The sequence below is a fragment of the Athene noctua genome, chromosome 5, assembly GCF_965140245.1.
Source record: "Athene noctua chromosome 5, bAthNoc1.hap1.1, whole genome shotgun sequence".
Lineage (NCBI taxonomy): Eukaryota > Metazoa > Chordata > Aves > Strigiformes > Strigidae > Athene > Athene noctua.
Window position 1 is genome coordinate 67,714,736 of NC_134041.1, and position 27,943 is coordinate 67,742,678.

Sequence of the window (27,943 nt, forward strand, 5' to 3'; positions counted from 1 at the left end):
AATAGTGATCCTCTGTCAGCAGGTAGGGAACAGGGGCCTTCAGTTCTTCTAAGTCACGGTCAGAATTCTGCAAAATGGAGAGAGTGGGCTGCCTGTCTCTTGCACAAGGAAATTGTGTTAAGACTGTGCAGGACAAAGAGGACTAGGGGGTGGCAGGAGAGGAGAGAAATATATATGGAAATTCACTAATATTTAACCAGTTTTTTCCCTTCCTCCCTTCCTTTTAACTTACAGATATCCTTGATTTACAGAAGGCATCCCAAAATGTTGTGTCGAGCTGCTCTGAGCCCTCTTGTCCGTTCCCCTGGATGGTGCTTTGTGTTATCGCCACATGCCATCGCAGCCGTTTCCCGTTTATGTATGTATGAGAAAGCACATGTTTGTAATAATGTTAATCAGTATGTGTCTGGGCACACCTATTCTTCCTGTGTTGAAAGTAAAATCACCTCATTAACATCATTCAAAACCTATAATCTCTACAGTGAGCTGCAGTTGAAGCTCTGCTTTCTTAATGCTACTTCCTCCCTTAATTCAATAATAGTCAGCTGGTTGTCTGGGAGGGTGTGTTTTTCATTCTGATGTGCATTTCAAGAAAAAAAAAATGCGTTGTGAAAGTACTGCTACTGTAAAAGTTCTTTATTTCAACCTCATACATTCCTGGAAAACAAGATCTGATTGTGCCTGTACCCCCATCTGCATTTTCAGCCTACAGATGTCTTGAGTAAAGCAAGGTGTGAAGCTCAAATTTGTTTGGATTAGATAAAAGTGGAAAGATGCCTGCAGGAAACCTGAGTGGAAATACATAGGTGCCCTGTAAACAGTTGTTCCCTGAAAATCTAACTTGAGAGAACCATTCACTATCTATTTGGTTAGTGCTCTGAAATAGAGAAGGCAAGGATAGATCAACTGTATTAGATCAAGAGATTTAACTGTTTACTGTTGCATGCAAAATTAATTTCCCATTGGTCTGTGTGTTAACAGTTCTCTTTTGTTGATGTTTATATGAATTAATGAATGTTGAAATCTTAAAAATGCTACACTTGGTTTTTTCTATAGCTCTGTTGACTTCTGCATTTGCAGTATTTCTACATATTCTGCATTCTCTAAAGTCAGTAAACTACTCATGGTTAACGCTGTGAAAATTATTCCTTAGTATTAACAGTAGTCAGTATACAGTATTGGAACAATTCTGGTTACTTCATCAGTTGCATTCTAAAGCTAGACTGGCATTTATCACAGTTTTCTTTTGTTCTGTACTGTTGCTGTTGTGATTGTGTTCAGCTTGTGTGTTTTGAAATTCTGCTTCCTTACTCAGAAGCAAGCTTCATGCACATTACCTAAAATGATCTGCAGTGCCACATACTTAAATCTTTTTCATATTTCCCCTTCATTAATAAGGAAGTGAAACTGTTGATAAGGTACTGGATATAAACACTGGAATGCCTAGAAACCTATTTGTCCAAAAAGTTGGCTGGATGGCTCTATCAGTTTCTCCCTAACTGCATATAAGGCAAGTTAATGGGCTTGTATCACCAGAAATGTTTTGTTTACGTAACATGGGAGCTGATATCTCAGTTGAGTCTAAAATAACTAAAAATGGTAGGTTTATGCAGTCACAGAGCAAGGTTAGTAATTAGGACTTAAGTGGAGATGAATGAAATTTTCTTCTTGTTCTGGAACCGTTGCCTTTTTCCCATTTTTCTGAAAAACTAAGTGGGTTTTTTTTCAGATACTGGTTATTCCTCAACAACTGCCACCTTGGAACCTTCTAAACCCTGAAGCTCTAACCAACAAAATGGGAAACAAATTGGTTTAACTCCTTTCTGGTCATACTGTGTGGGATAAGTGAATACTGTATAGTACTGTATAATGCTGGAAAGAACAGTTAAATTGGACTCTTTCAACTATTTTTCATATGTATTGTAGGCCTTATTTACATTCCCATGAATGCCCCCTCATGAAAATGACAGGCTAATGAAACTCCTCTCCAGATTTTATCTTCTACTTTTATATGCATGACGTGTTAGTGCAGACCTCAGTTAAGATTAATCATTTAAGCTTCTTCTGCATGTATAATGAACAAAAGATTTGTTTACTTAAAACATTGTTAAATGACAAGTTTCTATTTTCTGTAGCACTGTGTTCATCCAAGTCTTTCTCCAGCAGAAGAAACACCCAGAATAGTCACTTCAGGTTATAAATTAATCTATTCTGTATTATAAAGTATCAAAATTAGAGAGACTGAACAGATTAAATAAAATCAGATAACTCTGACCATGGCATAAGATTCAGTTTACTGATTTTTAAATAAGCCTCTACATCTTCAGAGGAGATACTGGTTAGGATTGACTAGAATAGAATATTTTCAGTTGGAGGGGATCTACAATGATCGTCTAGTCCATTTCCCTGGCCACTTCAGGGCTGACCAGAAGTTAGAGCATATTCTTAAGGGCATTGTCCAAATGTCTCTTCAACCCTGACAGGCTGGGGGCCTCGAGCCTCTCTCCAGGAAGCCTGTTCCAGGGTTTGAACACCCTCTCGATAAGAAATGCTCCCTGATGTCTGGTCTGAACCTCCCCGGGTGCATTCTGAGTCATTCCCAGGCGTCCTGTCCGTGGGTGCTGGGGAGCAGAGCTCAGCACCTCCCTTTCCTCGTCCCCTCCTCAGGCAGCTGCAGAGAGCCCCGAGGCGGCCCCTCAGCCCCTTCTCTCCAGACGGGACCAGCCCGGAGCCCTCAGCCGCCCCTGGCAGCACCCACCTCCCAGCCCCTCCCCAGCTGGGTTCCCCTCCTCGGGGCACAGTTGAGGCCCTTCACGTCCTTCTCCAGCGGCGGGGCCCAGCCCCGCCACCAGCGTTCCAGGCGAGGCCGCACCAGCGCTGGACACGGCGGGACAGTCCCCGCTCGGGCCGCTGGCCGTGCCGGCGTGGATGCCCCCAGGATGCGGGTGGCCCTCTTGGGGCCGGGGCAGGCTGCTGGCTCCTGCTGCGCTGCTGCCCCCCAGCACCCCCAGAGCCCTCTCTGCAGGGCTCTCCCCAGCCACTCCTCTCCCAGTGGATATTTGTGCCCAGTGTTCCTCTGTCCCCGGGCAGAATCCGGCGTTTGTTCTTGTTACGTTTCATGCCCTTGAGGATCGCCCAGTGCTCCAATCTATCTGTGTCCTTCTGCAAGGCCTCTTGTCCCTCGAGAGAGTCAGCAGCACGTCCCAGTTTAGTATCATCAGTATATGTGCTAACAGTGCAATTGACTCCTGCATCCAGATTATCGGTAAAAATACTGAGTAGTGCTGGTCCTAGGACTGAGCCTTGAGGAACACCACTGGGGAGTGGTCATCAGCCAGATGTAGCCCCATTCACTGCAGCCCCTTGAGCTCTGCTATCCAGCCAGTCCTTCATCCAGTGCACCATGAATCTGCTCATCTCACAGTTGGACAACTTGTTTGGAAGGATGCTGTTAGGAAAAGTATGACAAGCCTCACTAAAATCCTGAAAACTGCATCCACCACCTTCCCTTCATCCACTGGGCGGGTGACCTTATCATAGAAGGATATCAAATTAGTTAAACAGAACTTTCCCTTTGTGAACCCATGTTGATTGTGCCTGATGATTGCATTGTACTTTAAATGCCTTTCAGTAGCATCCAGTATGATGATCTCCATATTTTTTCCATGAATGTATGCCATCTTTTGACTAAGTTGCACTTTTGGTGCCACAGTGTAGCCTCAGTAGCCGTTTTTTCTGTAATTATGTCAGAGGGGTTCTTCCTCTTTTTTGCTAGGCTGGTATTTTTGAGACTGTCTAAAAGTTGAGCTGGTTTAATGCAGTTTTAATGCAGTTTCTGAATAGTAATAGAATAAGAACTAAATGGAAGATAAGGAAATGTAGCTTCAAATTTTTTTCATGTAAATGGCTTATCCATGTTGTATTATCCAGTTGACACACTTGGACTACAGGTATCTACACGACTCCTTTTTCAGGCACAATTCACTGTGGCTCTGCAAAACTTCATATGAAGTGTGTGGAAGTGCTTTCCATCTGCCTTCATTCCTTCAGCTTAACTGTGGGACTGTATCTGTTTGGGTCCGCTTCTTTGTCAGTTAGAAAGGATCCAGGCTGTTCCTTGTGATTGTACCTTAATAGTCACTATGCTCTTTAATCTGCTGTACTGATAGTGGTCTTACTGTCCTTTGCAGGCATTTTGAAAACAGATTTTGCTGAGAAATGTTCCCTAGCTCATTGATTTGGACAAAGTGTCAGCTTTATGTATCTTGTATCTTACCTGTGTAGTGCTGTGACTGTCTCTTGTCCCTTCAACAACTGTAGGAAGGAGACCTCCAGTTCATATGTCTATCATCCCCCTTCTACTGCCCCTGGTTGAGCAATATGCAGAAGTACCCAACTCAGGGATGTTGTAAAACCTGTGTTTGTTTTCTTTCCTAACAGTCAAGCTTTCTGTGCTACGGCAGACAGGAAAGCTCTCTAGCTGTATCTAATGAAGCAAGGCAAAGGAGACTGTTTTTAAAACTAGTACTTCTGATGTGGGCTGTATGGGCTCTTTTACAGTGTCCTTCAGTTTGGTCTTCTAGATGCCTAGAGTCAAAGCTCTGTGACCATGCAATATTGCCTTATATACTTTAGGGATGGTTACTGCTACTCGGATATCATTGGTTCTCACTTTATTTTGATGACTTGAAAGCCAGCCTTTCATTCCCAGTCACTGAGAAGCATATTGTGAACTTTAGCCTTGGAAAGGGAGGAAATGTTACATGACTTCAAGGGCTTAAAGTCTAAATGAAACACTTAAGACTGCATTTTTCTCCCCTCCCCTCCTCCCCACAGATCTCCCTTGCCATAACCAAAGATTAAGGAATGAATCCATCCGCTGTTGGAGCAACATCCCATTTATCACCATGCCACTCAGCCGCGCACATGGAAAATCGTTTGCGCACCGCAGCGAGCTGAAGCACGCGAAGCGGATCGTAGTGAAGCTGGGTAGTGCTGTTGTGACTCGAGGGGACGAGTGCGGCTTGGCCCTTGGGAGGCTGGCGTCTATTGTAGAGCAGGTAATTCTGTGACTGAAGTGGAATGTTTGTTTTAATTTCAGATACTTGGGAATTGTTGGATGGCGTGGAAGATTGTAGAAAAAACTCATAAAGCAGTGATGGCTTTTTAAAGCAATATGTTATGTTGGCCTTTCCCCTCTTCATCCCCCTGTGCTGTAGTAGCATAAACCATGTAACTCAGTAAGTCCTTGTTAGAAGGTGTGACCCCAGCCAGCAGCTAAGCACACACACAGATACTTGTTTGCTCCCCACACCCCTACCCCACCACCAGTTAGATTAGGTAGAAAATAGGAAGAGCAAAAGTTAGAAAACTCATGTATTGAAATAAAGACAGTTAGTGAAGGAAAGGGGAAAAGAAACAACTGATGCTAAGACCATCACTCACTACCTTGTGCAAGCAGACCGATGCCCAGCTTGTCCCCAAGTCATAGCTACCTTGGAAGACAACCCCTGCACTTGGCTACTCTGCTACCCCAGTTTTATTACTGAGCATGATGTTATATGGTATGGAACGTCCCTTTGGCCAGTTTGTGTCAACCGTCCCTGATGTGTCCTCCCTGAACTTCTTTCCCCACCCTTACCTTACCTGCTGTGATGGGACATAGTGGGAAAAAGAAAGCCTTGATGCTCTACAAGTACTGTTTAGCAATAGGCAAAACAGCAGAATGTTATCAACAGTGTTTTAGTCCTGAATTCCAAAACACAGCACTATATGGGCCCTTATGGAGAAAGTTCACTCTATCTTGGCCAGACCCAGTATATATAGAGAGATTTGCACAGAGAGATTTTTATGCAATAGTTAAGACATGACTAGGGCATTAGCTGGATCTAGTGGCACTGAAGTTTGTGAAATCAGCAGAAAGAGTAGAGTCTTCTTGACTACCTGAGCATTTGCCGATTTCCTCCAGGAGAAAGCTTGAAACCTTGTTACTTGTAGGAAAAACTGATGGGATCAGCTCATAGATTGGTTCTCCAAAATGAAATTATGACCTTGAGGGAGATGGACATGTCTTCTCTGGGAAGTAAAGTCAACATAATACATTTAATTAATCTAAGACATTTAGCTTTAGAGCTTTGAAAGGAATCTGGACAGATGCATGTAAGGAAGAAGTAATTAAAAGCTGTACTATCAGAGTTAGTCTCTTCACTATTAGAATACAAAGTTACTGTATAATGGCGGTCTTGAGAATGGGTGGTGAATAAGAAGGTTGGCGGAAGATACAGCTGCTACTTGACAGCTTTTTCATATCTTATCTTTCCTTATCTGTAGCAATGGAGGTGGAGGGGCAAGGGGTGTAGAAGTGTTACTGTGTAATAAGTATTGTGAAAATTCAGCATGACTGTTGTAAAAATTAGTATTGTGAAAAGAAAGTTTAGCAGAAGCTGAAGATTGCATGCGGTCCTTTGCATAGCTGCTGAGTGGCTAGGAAGGCATGCAGGAATGTCTTAGAAGGTGGTTGCCTTGCTTTGCACCGTCAGCAAGAACTGGTGATCATACGGTTGCCAGTAACAGCCAGAGTTGTCATGCTAGCAGTGGTCATAGTCCAGGCCCTATTTCTTAGGTTCTGTATTTACAGGTGTCAATGCTTCAAAATCAGGGCCGGGAAATGATGATTGTCACCAGTGGTGCTGTAGCTTTCGGAAAGCAGCGCCTACGCCATGAGATCTTGCTTTCTCAGAGTGTGAGGCAAGCGCTTCATTCAGGCCAGAATCAGCTAAAAGATATGGTGAGTGGCTGGCAGCACTCCTGCTTCTTCTTGAACCTGGGGCACTACCTGCTCAAGTCTCTGCCTGACAGATGTTCTTGATCTTTGTAGGCTATCCCGGTCTTGGAGGCCCGAGCCTGTGCAGCAGCTGGCCAGAGTGGACTAATGGCTCTGTACGAGGCCATGTTTACGCAGTACAGCATCTGTGCAGCTCAAGTAAGGGATCCCTTCTTACTGACTGGCTACTTCGGTCAATGATAGAATTGTTGGATTTTATCCATGTTTTATGTGCTGCTGTCTTTATTGTAGTCTTGTATTTCCATTGCCATCCTACTTTTGGGCCTTCTTATTGTAGTGTAAATGGTAGCTTATACAGGAGTGACTTGCTAAGTATTTCTGAGATGGAGTTACCTGTCGTCAAGGTGAAGCAAACAGGCTTTTTTTTTTTTTTTTTTTTTTTTTTTTTGAGTTTGTATGTGTCCTGCTCTTATGTATGGGGTGGAGTGGGGGGGGTGTGTCTGTTAAAGTCTTTTTCACAAAAGCCGAAGGTGGTGATCTGAAGTGAGGGTTTAAAAATCACAAGAGGCTGAACTGCCACATGTTCTGTAAAGCTGACAGAAGTGCATATCCACTTCAGAACTTGCTGTCCATCTGCTCCTTAAACCTTTCTAACTTGTGGGTGATGGTGTCCCTAGCATGGGTCTTCTACCTATACTGCATGCTGCAACTGTATTAATTGAACTACTCTTAAACAGGCTTTGCTTATCTTAAATACTCTGAGAATACAGAATTGCATCAACTGTAAGGCCTTATTTGTTTAGACACTTTTAATTAAATTAGGAGCCTCACTTGGAGGAACTTCTTCCTATAATACAGTATAGCTGATATTAAAATGTTTATGGTATAGCTAGCAATCACTATAAATTGTGCTGGATTATAATCTTGTCCTCTGTAGACAGCTATCTTTCCTTGGATTTAAAAGAACTAATTGCCCATGCCAAAAAAGTCAGTGTACACATTGATTGAAAGTGCTGTTGTAATGTTTGTGTGGTGGAGTTGTTTGCTTAGCTCTCAAATATCCAATGGCAGAGTAAAAGTTTAAAAAATGTCTCTTCAGAGCAGGCATTGAGGTTTTTTTAGCTTAAAATGCCAGGAAGAAAGGGGTGGTGTCTGCATGCAGGAGGCTTTAAGACCAAGATTCTTTCAGAAAAGGAAGTGAGTTCTAGAGCTGAAGAGAAGTCTTGAGACAAAGCATCCCTTCTGCTTGCAACAGTAGAAACATTACACTGCAAAGAAAAACATGAAAGGCAGTGTCTTGAGCAATCTATCAGATTGTTTAGGGATTTAGTAGTTATCATCAGCACTTATGTTCTGCTTATGGGTTTTTTTTTCCAAGCTGATTCCCGAAGCCTGTGATTTGTCAGCTTGAGAAAGGCCATTATAAGTTCCAGTGGAATTTAAGGCATATAAACCTGAAAATGTTGTGGAAAGAACATGTCTCAGATATTCTTTATCCTTTAAATGTGGCTTATGTTTCTTTAGTGACCTGAAGGCATGCCTGATCTGTTATGAGATGTTAATACATACGCTTATGATGTTCTTCTCAGGAAAAGTGGTAGGCTAAGTACATATTAATTTTTTTCCCTCCTTTTAGATTTTAGTCACCAACCTGGATTTCCATGATGAGCAGAAGCGTCGGAACTTAAATGGAACATTGCATGAGCTTTTAAGAATGAATATAGTCCCTATAATTAACACTAATGATGCAGTTGTTCCACCTCCAGAGCCGAACAGTGATCTACAGGGGGTAAATGTGGGTAAAGTATTGCAAGGGGCTGGATTCTGCTTGTAGATGGTACAGCACTAATGTGTACTTCACTAATGCCATAACTGGGGACCTCTGAAGCCCGCAGCAGGGAAACAAACATACAAAAATCAGTAATATGGACAGAGGGCACTGGAACACTATGCTGACCTGTTTGTTTCTGGCATGATACAGTACGCTGGGGTGAAAGCATGGCAGATGATGTCTGCTCTGCTAAAAGTAAGCATGCCCAGTTTAGTTTTCACTGAGTAGTTGAAGCTGGAAGGGACTTCTGCAGGTCATCTATTCCAGCACCTCCACTTAAAGCAGGCTCAGTTAGTACCTCTGCTCCTGCCGCTGGGCACCAAGGTGAAGAATGCAGGTGCTGATCACACTGATTATTATTTTGATACCGCTTTACTGCATTCCAAAAGCATATGTACTTTGACACAAAGATCACCTTCTAAGTTTCCAGTGGGTGTGAACAAAGTAGCTCAGAATGACTTGGTAGTGCTGAGGTAGTTTGCTTCTGTATGTTGTGGCCAAATAATGTCTTAGTTCCTCCTGCTATTCAGTGCTGCTGATATGCATGTGCATTGCAGGTGATTAGTGTGAAGGATAACGACAGTCTGGCAGCACGGCTGGCTGTGGAAATGAAAACTGATCTTCTGATTGTCCTCTCAGATGTAGAAGGTTTGTGAGTCATTACTTTCTTGCTTTATTGAAGTACATCGGATAGTCAAACCAACTGGTTTTTGCGTTTTACTGGCCTCTTGAGTTCATATTTTTTAAAGGGACAATTACAATGTACCACGTAACTCCTTAAGGCATATAGCCAACGCCGATGCTGTTGTATAAGCCAAAGACTTGTCTGCCACACTGTTGAGTCGGGATGGGGGAGAACACATGTGAACTTGAGACTTGTTCCAGAACGCAGAATACCATAGGTACTATGGTACATCTGCTGGCTTCTCAGAAATGTACGATACAGTCATGAGTAACATGCAGGATAAAGGCTGTGTGTTTAGAATCAGGAGTATAAGCCAAATACTCTTCTACAGTACCTTGTTTCTTCTGGCAGCAAGTTCTGTCTTTCAGTGAATTACAGGTACGTTACAAGTCCTGGTCATTGTCTTCCAGATACCTGGAACTCACTAGCTTTTTCTGTCTCCCAGACATTTGGCTTACACTGCTCTAGTCTTCTGAGCTGTGCTGCTGTGACATGAGTCTGTCACCTATGGATGTTGAAGTTCGTTTTCAAGAGAGAGGACGGTAGTGGGTGCGGTTTCAAATCAGTGCAGCCCACATCACCCAAGTCACATAGTCTTTTTCTCTTCTCCAGATGTTTTTTTCTTTCGGTGGATCATGGACATTGGCACATATTGTAGGCCCTGAGGAGGAAGGGGGTACCTTCCCATGAACAGTTTCTTTTCGCAGATTCAGCTGGATTTCATGGTTCATTCTAGTTGAAATGACTGAGAATGACTCATAAAAGCAATAGTCAAAACACCTTCTAAAAAAACTTAAGTCAACACCCCCATCCTACAAGCTTATTCATACAATGTGACATCTTGTTTATGGAAAGATGTGTGTCTTCTTCTTCCCAAGATATCCAGGAAGGACACAGGTGGTCCGCACTTGTGCTTTCTAATTTGTAATGCCAGTATTTGTTCACACAGAATTTCTGGGAAGTATGGTTGTAGAGTTTAGATTTAATGTGTTAGGTAAACCAAAGCATCATTCAACTCCAAACATAGTTACATAAAATTACTAGATCTTTTAAAAAATTAATGAGTATGTGTCTGTAGTGTTGTGTTCCTTGTTAGCAGAATTCAGTAGTTACCGTTTTTACATATTTCTGAATTGCCCCGTTTATCACTGTAGAACCCAGCATTCAAGAATATAATCTGAGATTTTTGTGAGGAGGACTATCCTTTGCTTGTTCAATTGTATATGTAAGTCCTGATTTTGAATGTATAAAAGCCATAAACCATCTCTGTAACCTCAACCAAATATCACTACCTCCCAGCTTGCATGCAGCTATTCAGCCTGTGGGTTTTTGTTTCTTACTTGTTATGTTTTCAGTAAAGATATACTTCTTGAGTCTGCCTGTTGAGTGTCTCATGCTTTCGGTCCCACAAAACCAGGGTTCAGTTTAAGTTTTCAATCCTGTAAAGTGGAATACAGCTTTTCAGTCTCATGGATTTTATTCTTTTTTTCTTTTTCATGGGTGAGCTTTGGAGATGAGGGTATGTAATACTAACAGATTTTTATTATTTATTTCAGGACTCTTTGACAGCCCTCCAGGATCTGATGATGCAAAGCTCATTGACATATTCTACCCAGGAGACCAGCAGTCTGTAACATTTGGAACCAAATCCCGTGTGGGAATGGGAGGCATGGAAGCCAAGGTAGAAATACAGAACATTTGTTTTATTATTGAGAAGGAAAGGAAGACGTGGGAAAGGGAGGTAGATGAGATGATTGTGCTGCTGTTCAGATGGATTTGGACAGGCTGAGAAATGGGCAGACAGGAACCTTGTGGAGTTCAATAATGGGAAATGCCATGTCTTACCCCTAGGGAGGCATAACTCTATTGACTGGTATGGGCTGGAGAGTTGTGTTGGTTTAGGCCCTGCCGGGACCAGAGACCACGTTGCCGTTGTCCCCCCCCCGCCCTCAGCCGGTCAGGCTGGAAGTGAGGCACAAACCCCGGGTTAAAATAAGAAGAAATTTAATACAACAGTGTGATAAACAATCTGAACAACAACAGTAGCAATGATGACAACAATAAACAGCAATAACAGTGAACAAGACGAAAGATATACAGGGAAATACCGCAAATGGTCACAGAACAAACCCGCCGTGTGCTTCCCGCGACCAAAGCTACAAAGGAAAAAGTTCCCGCGCTCTCCGCACCCGGACCTGAGGTCAGCATGGTATGAATAACCCGGCTGGAGATCCCTTCCCCCTTCTCTGCAGGGGGAAACTTAACCCTATCCTAGCTGAACCAGGACAGGAGTTCACCGGCTAAAAGCAGTTCACTGAAAAGGACATAAGGATCCTGGTAGACAGCAAAGTGGAATGTGAGCCAGCGATGTGCCCTTCAGGTAAACCAGGCCAACAGCATCCTGGGTTGCACGAGAAAGAACATAGCCAGCAGGTTGAGGGAAATTATTATTTCCCTCTACTCAGCATTAGTGAGACAATCTGTAGAGTCGTGTCTGGTTCTGGACACCACAGTAGAAGAAGGACATGGCATACTACAGTGAATTCAGAGGAGAGCTGTGAATATGATTAAAGAGTCAGAGCATCTGTCACACCAGGAGAGGCCGAGAGCTAGGACTGCTTACCCCAGAGAAGAGAAGGTTTGTGTATAAATATCTGAAGGGAGATGTAGATAAGACAGAGCCAGACTCTCTTCAGTGGTATCCAGGGAACAGATAAGAGACAATGGGCACAGATTGAAATACAAGAAATTAAACTGAAATGTAAGAATTTTACGATGAGGTTGCTGAAGTGCTGGAGCAGGTGCCCAAGGGAACTTGTGGAATTTCAGTGTTTGGAGATGTTCAAAACCTGACTGGATGGTGTCCTGAGTAACTTGCTCTATTTGACCCTGCTTTGAGCAGGTGGTTGAACTGTATGATCTCCAGAGATCCTTTCCAGCCTCAGCTGTTCTGTGAGTATCCTGGAGGAGTGCATGGGTTCCTTTAGCGTCTCTTTTAGATCTGTGAGAATTGAAAAGAGCAACTAATGAATTGCATCCCAGTAGTTTGTAAAATGTGACATTTGGAACTGGATTAAGTTGGTGTTTTAAATTAAAATAAGGTCAGTCCTCGCTTCTTTCTTGTGTGATAATCCAAAGATTTTGGCAATCCCTGTCATTTGAATCTGGTGTGGTGTCTGTCTCTTTTCTGAGTTTGTAAGTGTGCTCTTTGCTTCTGAAGGATATAGTGGTGGAGATGAAGATACTTCAGTTCTTGAGTACAAGATAAGTAGAGGTAGGAGGGTAGATGGTTCTTGGTGCTGTGTACAGTTGGATGCCCTTGGTATTCATTGCTGTGAATGTATAAACATGGGTGTTGGTGTAAGACTTCAGCATATGTGTCTCATGATGCTGGGATATGCACTATAGTAGTATTAATTGGTGTGGGCTTCCTAAGGGCCCTTCTTGGAAGGTTGTCTGTAAAAACTGAAGTAGATACTGACTAAGCAGGGGAAGACCAAACTGAAATTCTTCACCAGTTACCATGTTTTTTGTCCTTTCCTGAAGAATTGGGTAAGGCATATTTCAGAGCATGGACTGGAAGGTGGCAAAAGGAGGAGGCATTTGTGTTCTATTTCTAACTATGGGATGTACAGAGCTTATTTAGAAACAACTTTCCCTTGATCTGGCTTCTAGAATAGTTTAAACAAATCCAGGTATTGAGGAGAAAGCTGCCAAGGTCAGAGAGTACTTGCATTGTAAAAATAATAACCTGTTAGAGGTATTTGGTATCATTGTCTGAGTCATGTAGGGGCAAATCTCAATGCTGCTGTTGTAACAGGAAATTGTTACAGTTGAAAATTGGATGATATTTTTTGAAAACTGTAACATCAATAATAGAATAAACAGATGGTAGCTCAAATTACAAATCTTTATTATCATCATGAAATTTGAGGGGAAAATGGAGCAGTTGATGTTCTTGTGGTAGTCGAGTTTGATGCGATAGACGTCTCTGACAGATGGTGTCCCCTAGTGAACATGGGCTGTAATACCTAATTGTAGAACCATATTAGGAAAGTGTAGAAGTGAGGAAGCAGAGAAGCTTTTGCAGTCAAATAAATGACATGTAATTAAATACAGTGGTCAGATAATGCTTCTCATACCTTGATCGGGAAAAGAAATGAAGGAGACTACAGGCAGTACCTCTTCAGCAGGTAACATCTGGGATTTGGGTTTGTGTTTTTGTCTTTTGGCTTGAACCAGTGAAACGTTGGAGGGGGGAAATTTTAGAGAAGTCATTTTGTGATGCCTTAAACAATGGCTCAGGTGTGTGGAAAGAGGCTAATCTTAGGACTAATCAGTACATGGGGATTTCAAAGGACCTTTACTAATAAGCTAATCCTGCTGTAAATGTAACATTCTACAGAAGGACTAAGCAAACTCCAGTATGCCAGCACTGAAGTTCACAAAGGGAACTCATGTTGCCCTTCATGTTAAGGCAATGCCTACAAAGGTACTGCCCCTAAATTTCATAGAGCTCTTGTTGGTTGCGATGCCTGCCTCCCCACCCACCCTCCATGACATCCTTTAGCACACAGGTGAGCTGGTAGCATCATTGATTTCAGTTCCCATCTGTCTGCGGACATCAGATTTTTCATGTTTCAGACTTGCTTCTTGCCTTAGATCTTATGTGTCTTGCTTTTATACATTGCTTAGTGTGCTGCAGTCCCAACCTTTGAAGATGACTCCTAAATGCTATATGTATAGAATCCTCTTCCAAAGTAACAACAAAAAGGGGGGAAATGCCAAATAAAAAAGCATATAATTCAAAACTGAAAACGTGTGAAGTCTTTGAATAGAGGCTACTGAAAGAAACAACTATTAAGACAATAGGTGTCCTTCCAGGCAAAAAGTAGAAGCAAATAAATAAAAAATCCAATGAGAACATAAACAGGCAATGTGAACAAAGTAGGTAAAAACTTCGTGTGGAAACCAGAGTAACTCTTCAGCAAGCTCCATAGTTTGACCAAAGGGTTTTAAATAGTGAGAATACCTCTACATCTTAACCAGACCCCCAAGGAGTGCTTAGGCTGATCAAACTTCAAGGGAGTAATTCAGACTGATAAAGATATTGAATAATATTTTAATGTTATATGGTAATGGCTAGGAAAGTGCTCTGCAGTACAAGCAATATCATGTGGTCACTTAAAGTGGATTAATTATTGATAGGTAATCAATGTCAGGGAAATTGGCAACAGAATCTTTTCAAAAAAGAAAATTGTTTTTCTTCAAACAGTAAGAAGAATTTGGAACATAAGGTAATGGTGAAAAAGAGCATATGACCTAAGTGCCCTTGCAGAAATCTTGAAAAAAGCAGGCTGTTGGGAAAATTTACAGTACATTCATGAAGTGACAGCTAGTTAAGGAAAGGAAGGTAAAGCATAAATACGTGATCTCATTCAGTGCTTCATTTTCTAAAGTGTGTTGAATGCTCTTTGAAAACGGAAGTGATCAATCTGGAGATCAAAGTAAAGGAAGAACTTTTGTTAAGAGTGGTGATTCAAATAACAAATCAATTTCCTAGAACTGGCTCTGTCCTTCACTGTAGGTGAAAGCAGCTCTGTGGGCCCTCCAGGGAGGCACCTCTGTGGTGATTGCAAATGGAACCCACCCCAAGATTTCAGGTCATGTCATCACAGATATTGTGGAAGGCAAAAAAGTTGGAACTTTTTTTTCAGAGGTAAAACCTGCAGGTGAGTACATGCAGACTTGCAGAGATTTCCTGAAAGGTCAGATTTAAAACTTGTCTAGACCGTTACAATAACTGGGAAACCACACTTGAAAAATGGTTTTTGAAAGGTATTTTCTAAAGTAGGAATAGAAAATGTTGAACCATCTGCTGTGGTTCCCTCCAGCTGATAAACTGCTGCATCAGACTTATATTTGAAGAATGCAATGAGTAGTATTTCTGCCAGCTTTAGTCTTAGGTGTTATTGTCTAGTATTGAAGATTTCAGTGTGAAAGTGTGGACGTAGAATGTGCTGCTGAACTAAGATAGTTTAATTAATGATGTGTCCACAGGTTCTTTTCTCAGACTTCCCAGTGTACCTCTTGATATTTTCCATAACACTGGAATTCCTGCTCTGGCATTTTCTTTGAGACCCTTCTTAAATAGCAGTTGGGTCATATTTATCACCTTCAAGTCATCTGTTTTACAGGCAATTTCAGAAGATTTAAAAACCACAACTTAGTTTATCCATGAGCTACTTGCAAACTCTTTAGGGAAATGCTACCTGAACCTGGTGACTTGAAATAGAAACAGAAGTAACCTTTCCATATCAAAAAAAACCCACCTTTCTTCTATAGGAACCCTTCTAAAATGCTAAACCCTTCTAAAACCCTTCTAAAATTCTAAACCCTTCTAAAATGCAGTATTTTTGTGTCAGGTGCAGATTTTCCTGTTTTAATATACAACAGATTTCTTGAATATGTCTGTTCAAGACTCTATACCTGCTTTCCTGCTTTGAGCAAAGAATTGGAAGAGGAAAGGCCTAGCGTTCACTTCCATATGTGTGTCACTTTGTCTGCATAGCATATTTTTGGGTTTTTTTGCAGGTCCTACAGTAGAGCAACAGGGTGAAATGGCTCGAGCTGGTGGCAGGACCCTGGCGGCTCTACAGCCTGAGCAGGTGACAGAACAATATGGCATCACTCATTCAGCTTGTGAATGTGTGGCAAGTTTTACAGCATGGATATATAACACAAATGGGTCCCTAATAATCTATTCTTTGTGTGCCAGATCCATCGTCTTGATTGTAGCATGCATAAAGAGATGAGAAACGCCAAAAGATAATGTACCTTCGGGCCATGAAGTCATATATGCTTTCATGTGGGGTTTATAAAAACTTTAATAGCATCAAATATCACACAGAAATGAATTGTGAACAGAGCTGCTGAAGAACTGACAGGAATAACTTGCTCCATTCATTCCTGTGTGTAGTGTATGCAAAGGAGAAGCTCTGCAGCTGAGTAGGTAAAATGTGACATCTGTTGTGAAGAAGACAATGTGGTCCTAAAGGAAGAGTATTGTGGGTTTGGTGAAGAATACTGGGTATGGAAAGCAAGATAATAAAAAGCAAAGTAAAGGTTGAATCAGTGTTCATCTTAATTTTTCAATGTGATGCAGGCTGGAAAAATCAGCTGGCCCACAGTGTTCAGGAGTCAAGACATTGAGAGGATGTGGTCAACAGAAATGGACTGAAGGAGACCAGATGTCAAATACCATGGACTTTGTGTAAGAAGTTGGTTCAGAAACTGTTTTCTCTTTCAGAGAGCAGAGATTATTTATCGTCTTGCTGACTTACTAACTGACCAGAGAGAAGAAATTCTCTTGGCAAACAAAAAGGACTTAGAAGAGGCTGAAAATAAAGGTAGTATTTCAAGTCTTTCCATGATAATCTTATTGTCTTGAACCTCTCTGGGCTTCAATGAAGATGAGCAATAATAGAATCTTCTGTCAACTGGGGTTGGGCACTATGGCTGTCACAGATTAGTGAACCCAGGAGCCTGAGAGCTTGACCATGTAAACAGCTGCAGCTTCCTTAATTACATAAAACAGATACCTTCATCAGGCCTTGCAAGACAACAGGCAGCATATTGTAAAAAAAAAAAAAAAAAAAAAAGGCGCTCCATTTTGCCAAAGGAGGCTTGCTTTAGAAATGGAATATAACAAACATCATCTCTATTATTTTCATGGATAAAGTAAGTATTTTCTGGGCTGGTTTAGATAATGTTTGGCTCCTGAGGGGAAGGCTTTCATCTCTATACTTAAAATCAATTCTCTCCAAAAGGAACTGTGTCTCCTCCTGATGGAGGAAGGTTCTCCATAGGTGGCTTGGATTAAACCCATTCTTCTGTGTTGGACTGATGCATTCATTGAGAAATTGGGACTGGGATGTGTGCATATATGGATAGCAAATGTATGAAAATGACACATCATGAATTGTAATACCTTGTGAAAGACAAGAACAGGGAACTGTTTTTTACTGACCAGAGGGGATGCTGTTGGGTTAACCTACTGTCCAGATGTGTTCAGACTAGAAAATTCATGCCCAGTCTGAACACAAATGCTATGCATGCATCTGTGCTTTGGGATTTTCTTCTGTAAAATAGAAAGATGAAATTACTACCTGAACCTTCCAGAAATACTACAAGAGTAGAAATTTATAAGAAATTCAAACATACAGGAGTACTTGTAATAGGACAAACCTTATCTTCTGGGTGTTGATGTTGCTTCATGTACATATCACTTAAACCCCATCAAAGTGAAAATGTGGTGGTGGGTGAAATCATTGTCACATATTCAATGGTTTTATTGTGCCTACTGGACTTAATGCTGTGCATTTTTCATCTCTGGTAGGTTTCTTGCCTAGGGCATGAGAAACACTTGAATTTTCCTTAGGTTCACCACTTGTTTAAGTTGCTTTTGCTTGAGTCTAGGCAGACCAGTCTATTTCCAGCACAACTTTTTCTTTCTCTTAGGGAGATTGGCACTTCCTTTGTTGAAACGTCTAAGTCTGTCTACGTCAAAGCTGAACAGCTTGGCTATTGGTCTGCGTCAGATTGCAGCATCCTCACAGGACAGCGTCGGCCGTGTAATTCGACGAACACGAATAGCAAAAGACCTGGAGTTGGAGCAGGTGACAGTACCTATTGGCGTCCTTCTCGTGATCTTTGAGTCCCGTCCTGACTGTCTTCCACAGGTATGTAACAAGGGCAGATTACACTGGGAATTCCTTGACAACAGAAGAAAGGGTATTTCTGTTGGTGAGCAGTTGGGAGGCTGAAAAAAGTCTTGTCTCAAAGAACTCTTGCTTGGATTCTTCTGAAAATGATTTTGTTGGCATCCCTATTTTTCATGCAGAGATATTCTCAGGAGTTGCTGCTGCAGTGTTCAGAGTTATTCAGGCTTGGTTTTGTTCTGGTTTTTAAACCCAACGAATAGAAGGAGTTATCTTACCTTCAGATGGTCCAGTTCCTGTCTGTGTCTTACAAATGTATGTTCAGTGCCTGACTCACAGTTTGGGAGGCTCCTGCCCATAAGCACTTGTTTTATCTGTCCATGCTGCATATTATAGCTGAACTGCAGGCTGTGGTTAAGCCAAAACTGTTTAATACAGATGTTAGTAATTAACTGTAACTGTGAGGAATACATGATAAAAAAATTTAAAAGGCTGAGCGCAGAAGGGACAGAAGTTACAGGCTTTCAGTCGTTTGTCCTGTACTGATACTGGTTGTGGGCAGTGAGGTGGAATGATAGCTTTTACTCACTGGTAGTGAGATGGGTGTGAGGAAGAATGCTGTTCTAAGGTCTTAAGCACTGAAGTTGCTGGAAAGGCTAGTGAAAAATAGTGTACTGTAAGTGAATGTTATTTATTTTGTGCCAGGAATAAGGCAGGCATCTTAAAGGCAAATACCTTCACTGCAGTACTGGGTGGGAGTATTGCTGTGAATAAATGCTTTTATAATGCATGAAAATATGGGGGCTGAACTAATGTTGCAGAGGCCACCTTGATCTCATTTTCTAACTCCTGACTACTGAGCAACTGTAATAGAGTTTAAAAAGAAAAATAGTTCATTATCAACACTGTTTCCTACGATTAACGTTAGGTGTCTAGGAAGATCGATTGAATTCTCTAACATATAAGCAGGTGTTTGAGGAGAAAGTGGGGGTTACAGACACTTCAAAAGGAAGTGAGACTCGGCCAGTGGACAGCTTGGTACTTCATGCCTGAATTTTGTGAGTGGTCCCCATTTCATACTGAAAGGAAGCATCATCTAGGCAAAGTTCCCATGAAACAAAAAGGCACCAGTCTCCCTTGTCTGCCATTATTAGCTCCTTGCTGCTGGCCCTGTTCTTCATGGATAAACCAGCGTGTTTCCTTGTCACACTCTAGTCTGTCTGCCTGGACTTCAACCCTGGTCTCTTCCCTTGGATAGATGATGTTTCCCTCTTTTTCCTCACGTTTATCTTACCTTAACACTTAGACCAAACTGACTCTTGCTGGCTTTTTCTCCCACTTAGTTTTACAGACTTGGAATAGCTTGTCTTGGTAGTTGCTTTTCTTCCTGCCTCCTGTTCTCTGATGCGATTTCAGAGGATCATCTTCGATACCTCTGCGTTTGAATTGCATGGTTTCTTCCCCATGCTGTAACTGATAGTAGGACAGTCTCTGAGTGCAGGGGAGCAGTTCCTCCTTAGTTCACTACTGCATCTCATGCTTCTTTGGGCAAGCAGTTAAGGGAAAATTTGACTTTGCCCTGGAAGAGGGCGTGCTCAGTTTCCTCACTGGAGACAGCTTGTGCAGGGTTAGGTCAGTGCTTGGAGTTCAGTCTTGAGTTGCAGTAAAGGTGAAACAATTGCAGATTTGTTTAAATGTAAGATTTAATAAGCTTCTAATGAGCATATGCACACAGCATGTTTACCTCTACACTTAGGAGGGCAAACTGTGAACATCTTTCACAGACTGCTTCCTGTAGGTTATACCAAATCCAATTGTTGCTCTGAAGTATAGTCATGTCTGCTGTTCTTTGAAGGAACTGAACTTTTTTGAAAACCCTTACCTTCTGTTCCCCTTTTTATCACAAAGGGTTTTTTATTTTTGTCTTAATTCTTGGTTATTTTTTTTCTTTTACTTTTTCAAATCAGTTCATAACCTTTCTTTTAATCCTATGCCTTCAGAGTGGAATTATTTATTTAAACAAGCTTATTTGTTTAGCTTTCCCTTGTGATGCTGACCTTTGGAGAGACAGACACCTACAAGATATTTTAAAAATACAATCAGACTGCTTTTTAGTGTCTAGTTTCATGTTAGAAAGACACACAATATCTATGTAAGGCAGGCTTCCTAGACTAGTGTATTTTTCTGAAGTATTTCTAATTTTTCAACATTCTTTTCAAATTGCTGACAGCAGGATGAAGTAGAATATCAAACACGGTGTTTGTTGCTATCCATTTGATATTAGAAGGGGAAAGAACATGATCTGAGAAGATGTATCTAATGGGTTTAGCATTTTTTGGTATAGATCAGCATCTGAAGTGTGCCGCTAAGGTAACTGCTTCTTAGATGTGAGCCTGGCTAGTTCTGGCATGCACATCTCAACAGCATACAATTGATGTACTAATGAGTGCAGGTTTGGTGGTGATACCTACAGATGATGATACATATGATCTTTCTCAGAATATAGTAATACAGTAGAATGACTTCAAATGATTAATTTGTTCATTTTAAAAGGTTCTGGGGATGATCTGATTTTGTTTTCTAAGGGAGTGTATGCTATTTTTTCCAAATAGGTGGACAAATTGTGAGGCCATTGTGAATGGGAGGAAGACAAAAACAGATGCAAAAGTAAATAAGTCTGGGAAGAGAGCTTTATCACATCCAGCATACTCCTAAGTAGAAAAGAACCAAAACCTGAAACAATAAAAAACCTACCACCCCCCACTCTGTTAGAGAGGTTTTCAGTTTAGTGGGGAAAACACCAATAAGAATTAGTGGTTTGAGACTGAACAAATGGGCTATACGTTTTCAACAGCAGAAGTAATTTTTTTATCTAATTTTCAAAAAACAGTGACGACTTTGGAGCATTTTTAAAAAATATGGCCTAGTTGTGTTGCTGGACTCAAATAGGTGAAATCTGTCACCATAAAGAGAAAGGCAACAATATTGGTTCCTTCTGGTGATCAACATGAAAGCAAGGTGGTACAGGGGATGCTGGGCCTGTTGTCTAGAAAGCTTTTTTCCCACACGTACGGCACGTGTTGTCTCTTTATGACTTCTTTGTTAGATAGCACGATGAAAATGTTCTTCCTGCTCATAGGAAGAGCTCATTAGCTGTCTGCCAGAATGGTTAGGGACAAAGTTCTTGCACCTAAAATTACTCTGCTTGGGTGACTGCCTACACAGCTACTCAATTTGTACTAGAGCCTGTGCCCAAGGTTTCCTCCAACTTGTCCACTACAGTCTTCCCCTGGCAATAGTACCCTGAAAACTCAAGTTTGTTCCTGAAACACTAACACATGTCATTTTTGGAGTTAAATGTGCTGTTACTTGTAATGATTTTTTAGTGCCATAAAATGAAAAATGTACATTAACATGGAGTAAATCAACAGTATTAAAAATCCTCTTCTTAATCTATTTCGTGGGTGTTATTCCAACAGGAGAGACAGATTATTTTTCTCTTTTTTAAAATAAATTCTGACAGGTGTCTGCTTTGGCTGTAGCCAGTGGAAATGGCTTACTACTGAAAGGAGGGAAAGAGGCAGCACACAGCAATCAAATCCTTCACCATCTAACACAAGAAGCACTCTCCATTCATGGAGTAAAAGATGCAGTGCAACTAGTAAGTGCCTAGAATTATATCAACAATTCCTTTTATATGGTGTGTATAAAAAGTATGGGCAGAACTCGAGAGTTCAAACTGTAGACTGTTAATATTGCAACTACCACAGGTGAACACAAGAGAGGAAGTAGAAGATCTCTGCCGTTTGGATAAGTTGATAGATCTAATCATTCCACGTGGTTCGTCACAGCTAGTCAGGAATATCCAGAAATCTGCTAAGGGAATCCCAGTGATGGGACACAGCGAAGGGATCTGTCATGTGTACGTGGACACGGATGCCAGCGTTGAGAAGGTCACACGCATAAGTAAGCTGGGAGAGGGTGACTTGAATGTCATGTGTGTAACTGAACTTCGTATTTAGAATATGCGATATGGTTGTGGTAATTGATAATTCATATGCTGTTCAAAATCTTTGTCATAAATGTTATGTAACCGATTATCTACTCTTAAACCTCAGTCAGAGACTCAAAGTGTGAATATCCTGCTGCCTGTAATGCTCTGGAAACTCTCTTAATTCATCGAGACTTGCTGAGAACCCCGTTGTTTGATCAGATCATAGACATGTTGAGAGTAGAACAGGTTAGTCACTCATACTTGTGTTCTGTTTTGTGTTTTTTTTTCTAACACTTTAGAAGCATTTGGTCTGGCTAGTATAGCCCTGTTTAGTTTTATGATGCCATAACACTTACATTATCCGTATGTCTCTTTGTACACATAAATGAACTTGAGAAGAACTTTCTCTGCACACAACCCCAAGTTTTCCCATAGAAATGATCTGAAAGCAGCTTCTTCAGGACATCTACGTGCCATTATTGGGATACAAGTACTTCCTTTTGTATAGCAAAAATAATCTGCCTTAAAAGAAGGTATACACAAGCCTTTTGCCACACTTCTTAATTCTGACTTAATTGCTGTTAACCTCCCAGACATAAAGCTGCCTCTCCTTGAATCTATTCATTTGGCTTCTTACCCAAGTGAATTACCTTTCTGTATTTCTCCTTTCTGAATCTGCTTTGTCAACATTTTTTTTTATGCCTTTCATCTTCATCCCCACCCATTTTTCCTCCTGGTACATCAAATGAACAGCAAAAGGCCAGTATACTAGTTAGTTGTCTTGACATGGGTAATATTTTGTCAGTAAAGGTAGCAGAGATACACTGGGAGAGAAATATCCATGAAGTAGTGTGAATTAAACCTAAATTGAGGATTTTCACACAGCAGTATGTATTGGGCAAATTGGGTGTACAGGCAGTGATTAATGCAGGTGAAATGGAGAGGCCATATGTTCTGGTGATGTTGAAAGGGTCATAGTAAAAGAAGCTGATCGGTAGTCAGGAGCAAGTCCTCACTTAATGGATTTTTTTTTTTTCATGTCTTGCTTGGATATTTCTTGGGAGGGGTGGAGTGAAGGGCAGATCTCTGGATTTTGGATGGGGGTAATGTGAGGACTAGTGCTTTTCCACCACCACCCACCTAGCTCCTAATACAGTGGGGAGGATGTCACCTCTCTAATCTGACCTAACGAGAAATATGCAAATATCAGGCAGGATTATCCAATTCATGTAATTTGCATTACATTATTACAAATTGTAGTTGTACAAGAAAGTGCCATTTTACAGATACCTTCTTAAAAGCCTTCAAATATTGCAGACTTGTGCCTATTTCCCATTTATGTTTGTCCCCTCAAAATTTCCCATGTTTCATTTGCTTGGGGATTTCTCTGCTGTACCAGTTCTAAATTATCTCTCATTGTTTAGGTGTCTCAGCTGCTATGATTAAATTTAGAGATTGATAATGCATTAGATCGTCTTTATAACAAATGAAAAATAATTGTGTGAGTTGTCTTGTTTTGTACCCAGTAACTTTGTGTCTGAAACGCACGCTTCCGAGAGGGCTGGTGTCAGTTTACAAAGTAAAAGGGTAAAAGTAATTCAAGATCTTCAGTCTTTTCTAGGTGCAAACTTGGAAGCATTCTTGTAGTTATTCTCTGCACTGCAGTTGCTTTCTTAAAACAAGGGCTGGCTGCTATATTTTAGCTGTTTTCCCAGTACTAGTGTTCTACTGTCCTCCTGCCTGATGACTAAGTGATGCAATTGCTTTAAATAATTTGAAATGAGTCCTGAACTAGGAGCAGGCTGTGGTAGGTAGCATGTCAGCTATTGTACCTTGTTGCTAGTTCACCAATCTGCTAAGTTTCCCAAAGTGTAGGCTTCTTTTTCTTACACTGCACACAGTGAACACACAAGTGAGGCAAACCTAATTACTCCCCATCTGCTACAAGTAGATCAAAGCCCAGCCATCTCTGAGCAATGCATACCTTCTTCAAAAAATCCCTCCCCTCGGTTTGTATTGCTGCACATGACATTATATGGAATGGAATTCCCTTTGGTCAGTTCAGGTCAGCTACTGTGGTTCTGTCCCCTCCCAGCTTCCTGCACATTCCCAACCCTCTTTCTAGGGGAACAGAGTGGGGGAAAAAGAGAAGGCCTTGACACTCTGCAAGCTCTGTTCAGCAACAGTGCGTTTTCAACACTGTTTTAGTTGCAAGTCGAAAACATCGCACCATAGGGACTGTAAATGAAGAAAATTAACTTCATCCCACACAGACTACAAGAAGCCACACTTCCACCTGGAAGGCATTGCTATTGTCAGCAGCACAAAATGTTTCTGGTATTGCAGGTGAAGATTCACGCTGGCCCAAAGTTTGCATCCTACTTGACATTCAGCCCTTCAGAAGTGAAGTCTCTCCGCACGGAATATGGGGACCTGGAGTGCTGCATTGAGGTGGTGGACAGCGTCCAAGAGGCTGTTGAACATATCCACAAGTACGGAAGTTCTCACACGGATGTTATCATCACAGAGAATGGTTAGTGATTAGTCTGCTTGCTTAAGCTACTGTTTTGGTTTGGCTGCTAATTCTTGGTGTTAAAGTAACTACTTGCATTGCAGTAGTTGTTCTTCTCTTGGGTCTGTAGTAGGCATGATCAGCTGGAGGCCTATGAGCTAAATGTGCCTACAGTCCTTGTTTAGCTCAGAAAAAACATGTTGTGTGGCCCTTATTCCAGGATGTGAAGGAATGTGCTTGACCAGCTGGCCAGTGGCAAGGCAGCACATGCTCTTTCCAGGCAGATTGCTTTGTGTTCCTGTATTGAGCAGACTTACTGCATCAGAGGGTTTTGTTGGAACACCTCTTGAAACCTGGAGGTGTCCTTAGGCCTTTTGAAGGCTGATGAGGCGAGCTTCTGTAGTACCTTGCTGGAGGGAATAGGGATTGTAGGGAAGATCAGACTTGATCCACTTTGTCTTCCTGTGTCATTTTTAGATCTTGCAAACAAGGACCACAAATGTTTTCTCCCTACCTCTCCCAGTCCTTTACTTACCATTTCTGCATCCCTAGTATAAAAACCGCATTTATCTCAATTTGCAGTTTCTTGCCTCTTTATTGTAAACTTGTGCTGCTTTGTGCAGCTCTGTGCTGCTCCTATCCTTAGCACCTCTCCTGCATGCAGTTTGAACATCGTGCCAGTTCGAAACCTAGCTAGAGCTGCGCCCAGCCAAAGGCTGACTCTGGGACCAGGCCTGGAACTCCTGAGGATCAGCTGCAGTAAGGTCATATTGATCTGTGGCTCATCAAGCGTGTGAGTCAAGCAGGCTTCTGTTTCTGTACCTCCTGCCGAGCTTAAATGAGTATCACTAAAAGGCATGCATTTGATACCATAACCCACTGCCATGGGACCTGGTGCACTCGTGATTTGCTAGGGACTGTACTGGAAATATGTTCATCTTGTCACTAAAGGCAACTGACCGGCAGCTCGCAGCCTTACAGAGAACGGAGTCCTCCAGAGGACTAAGACTTGCATAACTGCTTGAATTTGCTCAGGTCTTGCATGTTCTGTGTTAAACTGGGTTAGTTAGCTGATTTCATGTGGTATTTTTGTATTGTATTTCCCAAATATTATCTGCAATTTAATTTAGTTTAGGAATTTTCATTTTCTGTAACAATTCCATGTTTGAGATTAATGGAAAGCCGACTCTGTAGTTCAGCTGTCTCAGCCTGCAAAATGTTGTTTGGGGCAGCTGTCCTTTCTCCACAGTCATACAACTATCCCTGTTAGCAGGTTCTAGACTGGATGTATTTAGAGTTAGACATCTTTTTGCTTTCTTCTAACCTTTGCGAGCTTCTTGTAACATTTACAGCTGTGTCTACTTGATAAGCACCCTGGGAAGAAGGTATAAATGAGGATGTCTTAGCCCAGGCTGTTTAAATACTATCTGATAAGGTTGCATGTGAAAATTAATTTATATCTGTTCACTGTATTATGTTGTACTTATTGGAGTGCATGATCATTCTGTATGTACTGGATTTTATTTTTCTCCTTGCCTCTTTCACAGAGAAAACAGCAGAGTTCTTCCTTCAGCATGTGGACAGTGCTTGTGTTTTCTGGAATGCCAGTACCCGATTCTCTGACGGCTATAGATTTGGACTTGGTAAGAGAGAAAATACTGCATGGCTGTGACTGCAGGATTTGCTGTTGTGTGAAAAGTGTGGCAGTCTGAATCCTGGAAAATAGTATTAGTCTCCGATCTTACTGTCTAATGTAAGGTATTCAGGAAAGGCACCACAGGACAAGTTGAAGCCTAGACATTCCATCCACATGGAACAGCAGACAGTTTAATATCGCTTTCCTGCCAGAACTAGGTAATACTGCTATACAGACTATGTAGATGAATTGAGCAGTAGGGATCAAAGATGTTTTGGATCCTTGAAGCTCTATTCAATCAGTAAAGTATGCATGCATACGTGGTAGAGCGACGCAACAAAGAATCTGAAATGGATGAACAGTTTTTCTTTTGTTTATTTTTCTAATGATACTGTAAATAATGCCAAGCTTCGTTCTTGCTGGGCAGACTGAGCTGCTGCCCAGTGTGCCAGCCCCGCAGTGTTGAGGAATGAAAGGCAAGAAACAAACTGACTATCAGTTGCTTGAAGAGGAGCACCTACTGTGAATTGCAGAAGACGAGAGAAACAGTCTTTCTTGAGGCAGAAACTCAGGAAACTCTGTAGCAGGCTATTACTGTGTCAGCTGGAACATTCACTGTTCCGTGTGATTAAAAAATTCTAGTTAGGGTCTTGCAATATCTCCTCAATGTGATAAAGAAGGACATAAGATCACAGACTTGACCTGTTTATTTTTTTAAAGGGATTAAACCCACAAAAATCAAGTCTTAAGATCCATGTAAGAGATACCTTGCTCTCTTGCATCTTTCTTTCAAAAAGTAACTCTGTAGCAGCCAGAAGTATAAACATTACTATTTCTAATGTAATAGTTAAGCTCCTCTGTCTTTTACATTGGGTAACCATAACTTCTGGCATTTGGAGAGAGTGGAGAAAGGCAGGTCCCTGAAAGGCAGGCAGCAGTCTTTACGTAAAGGTGCAAAACTACTTAGTATGAAGTGAACATCCTTAAAGGATAAACTACCTTTATCTTGTGTTCCCTGCAGGTGCTGAAGTGGGAATTAGTACTTCTCGTATCCATGCACGTGGACCAGTGGGAATTGAAGGACTCTTAACTACAAAGTGGTTGCTGAGGGGCGACAATCATGTTGTTTCTGACTTCTCAGAGCATGGCAGCATGAAGTATCTTCATGAGAGCCTCCCTCTTCCTCAGAGAAATACCAACTAAAAACATCGGGGGGGGGAACCCAGGGGTATAAATATTTCCTGATTATATTCAGGATTTGGGGTCCTCTCTTGGGAGGGAGGTATTATTCATCTTCAGGAATGTTGTTCTCGGTCACTGTGCAGTACAATGAATATAAAATAATCCCATCTATGAATTATTTTTTTTCCTTGCCTCTGTTTTCTTAGATGGTATCTGTAAACTGACCTCACTTTTCTGAGACAGAGTTCTTTGAAACAAACAGGTAACATTTGGAAAAATTTAAATAGCTACTGCATTCTTTTTGGATCCAAATGCTCCCTGTGGTGAATATGCTTGGTGGTGGAGCATAATTTTCTTTTTTAAGTCTTGGTTTTATTCAGTTACCTTTTCTGGAGAACAAACTTGATAGGGTTTTTTTAGCTCAGTCTTGTAGTCATGGCAGCTCTTGAAAGCCAGAAAGCTCTATGCTTGCTTTCTTTCTATTTGATCGCCCTTGTGATGGATGTTCTAAATGCATAGTAAGCTTGCCCAAGAGACCTGATCTCTAATTTCTTTGTATTGTTGACTGTTGTAGATAAATAACACAACTGTCTACTGCA

At 41.4% G+C, this 27,943-nt stretch overlaps 1 protein-coding gene across 3 annotated transcripts; it reads left to right on the forward strand.

Annotated features, from left to right (window-relative positions):
* Nucleotides 1-27,943, forward strand: ALDH18A1 (aldehyde dehydrogenase 18 family member A1). Of its 3 annotated transcripts, none has more exons than XM_074908027.1 (18): nt 1-22; nt 235-358; nt 4,837-5,060; nt 6,638-6,787; nt 6,878-6,982; nt 8,421-8,579; nt 9,173-9,263; nt 10,857-10,981; nt 14,888-15,032; nt 15,895-15,968; nt 16,610-16,709; nt 17,821-18,041; nt 21,544-21,681; nt 21,791-21,986; nt 22,139-22,260; nt 24,361-24,547; nt 26,074-26,169; nt 27,184-27,943. In XM_074908027.1, exons 2-18 carry the CDS (start codon nt 265-267, stop codon nt 27,363-27,365), a joined length of 2,409 nt encoding a protein of 802 aa, XP_074764128.1. In that variant the 5' UTR covers nt 1-22; nt 235-264; the 3' UTR covers nt 27,366-27,943. The 3 variants fall into 3 exon arrangements, with proteins under 3 accessions (XP_074764128.1, XP_074764130.1, XP_074764131.1); XM_074908029.1 differs by having other exon boundaries at nt 8,421-8,573; XM_074908030.1 differs by lacking the exons at nt 1-22; nt 235-358; nt 4,837-5,060 and having other exon boundaries at nt 6,674-6,787; nt 6,859-6,982.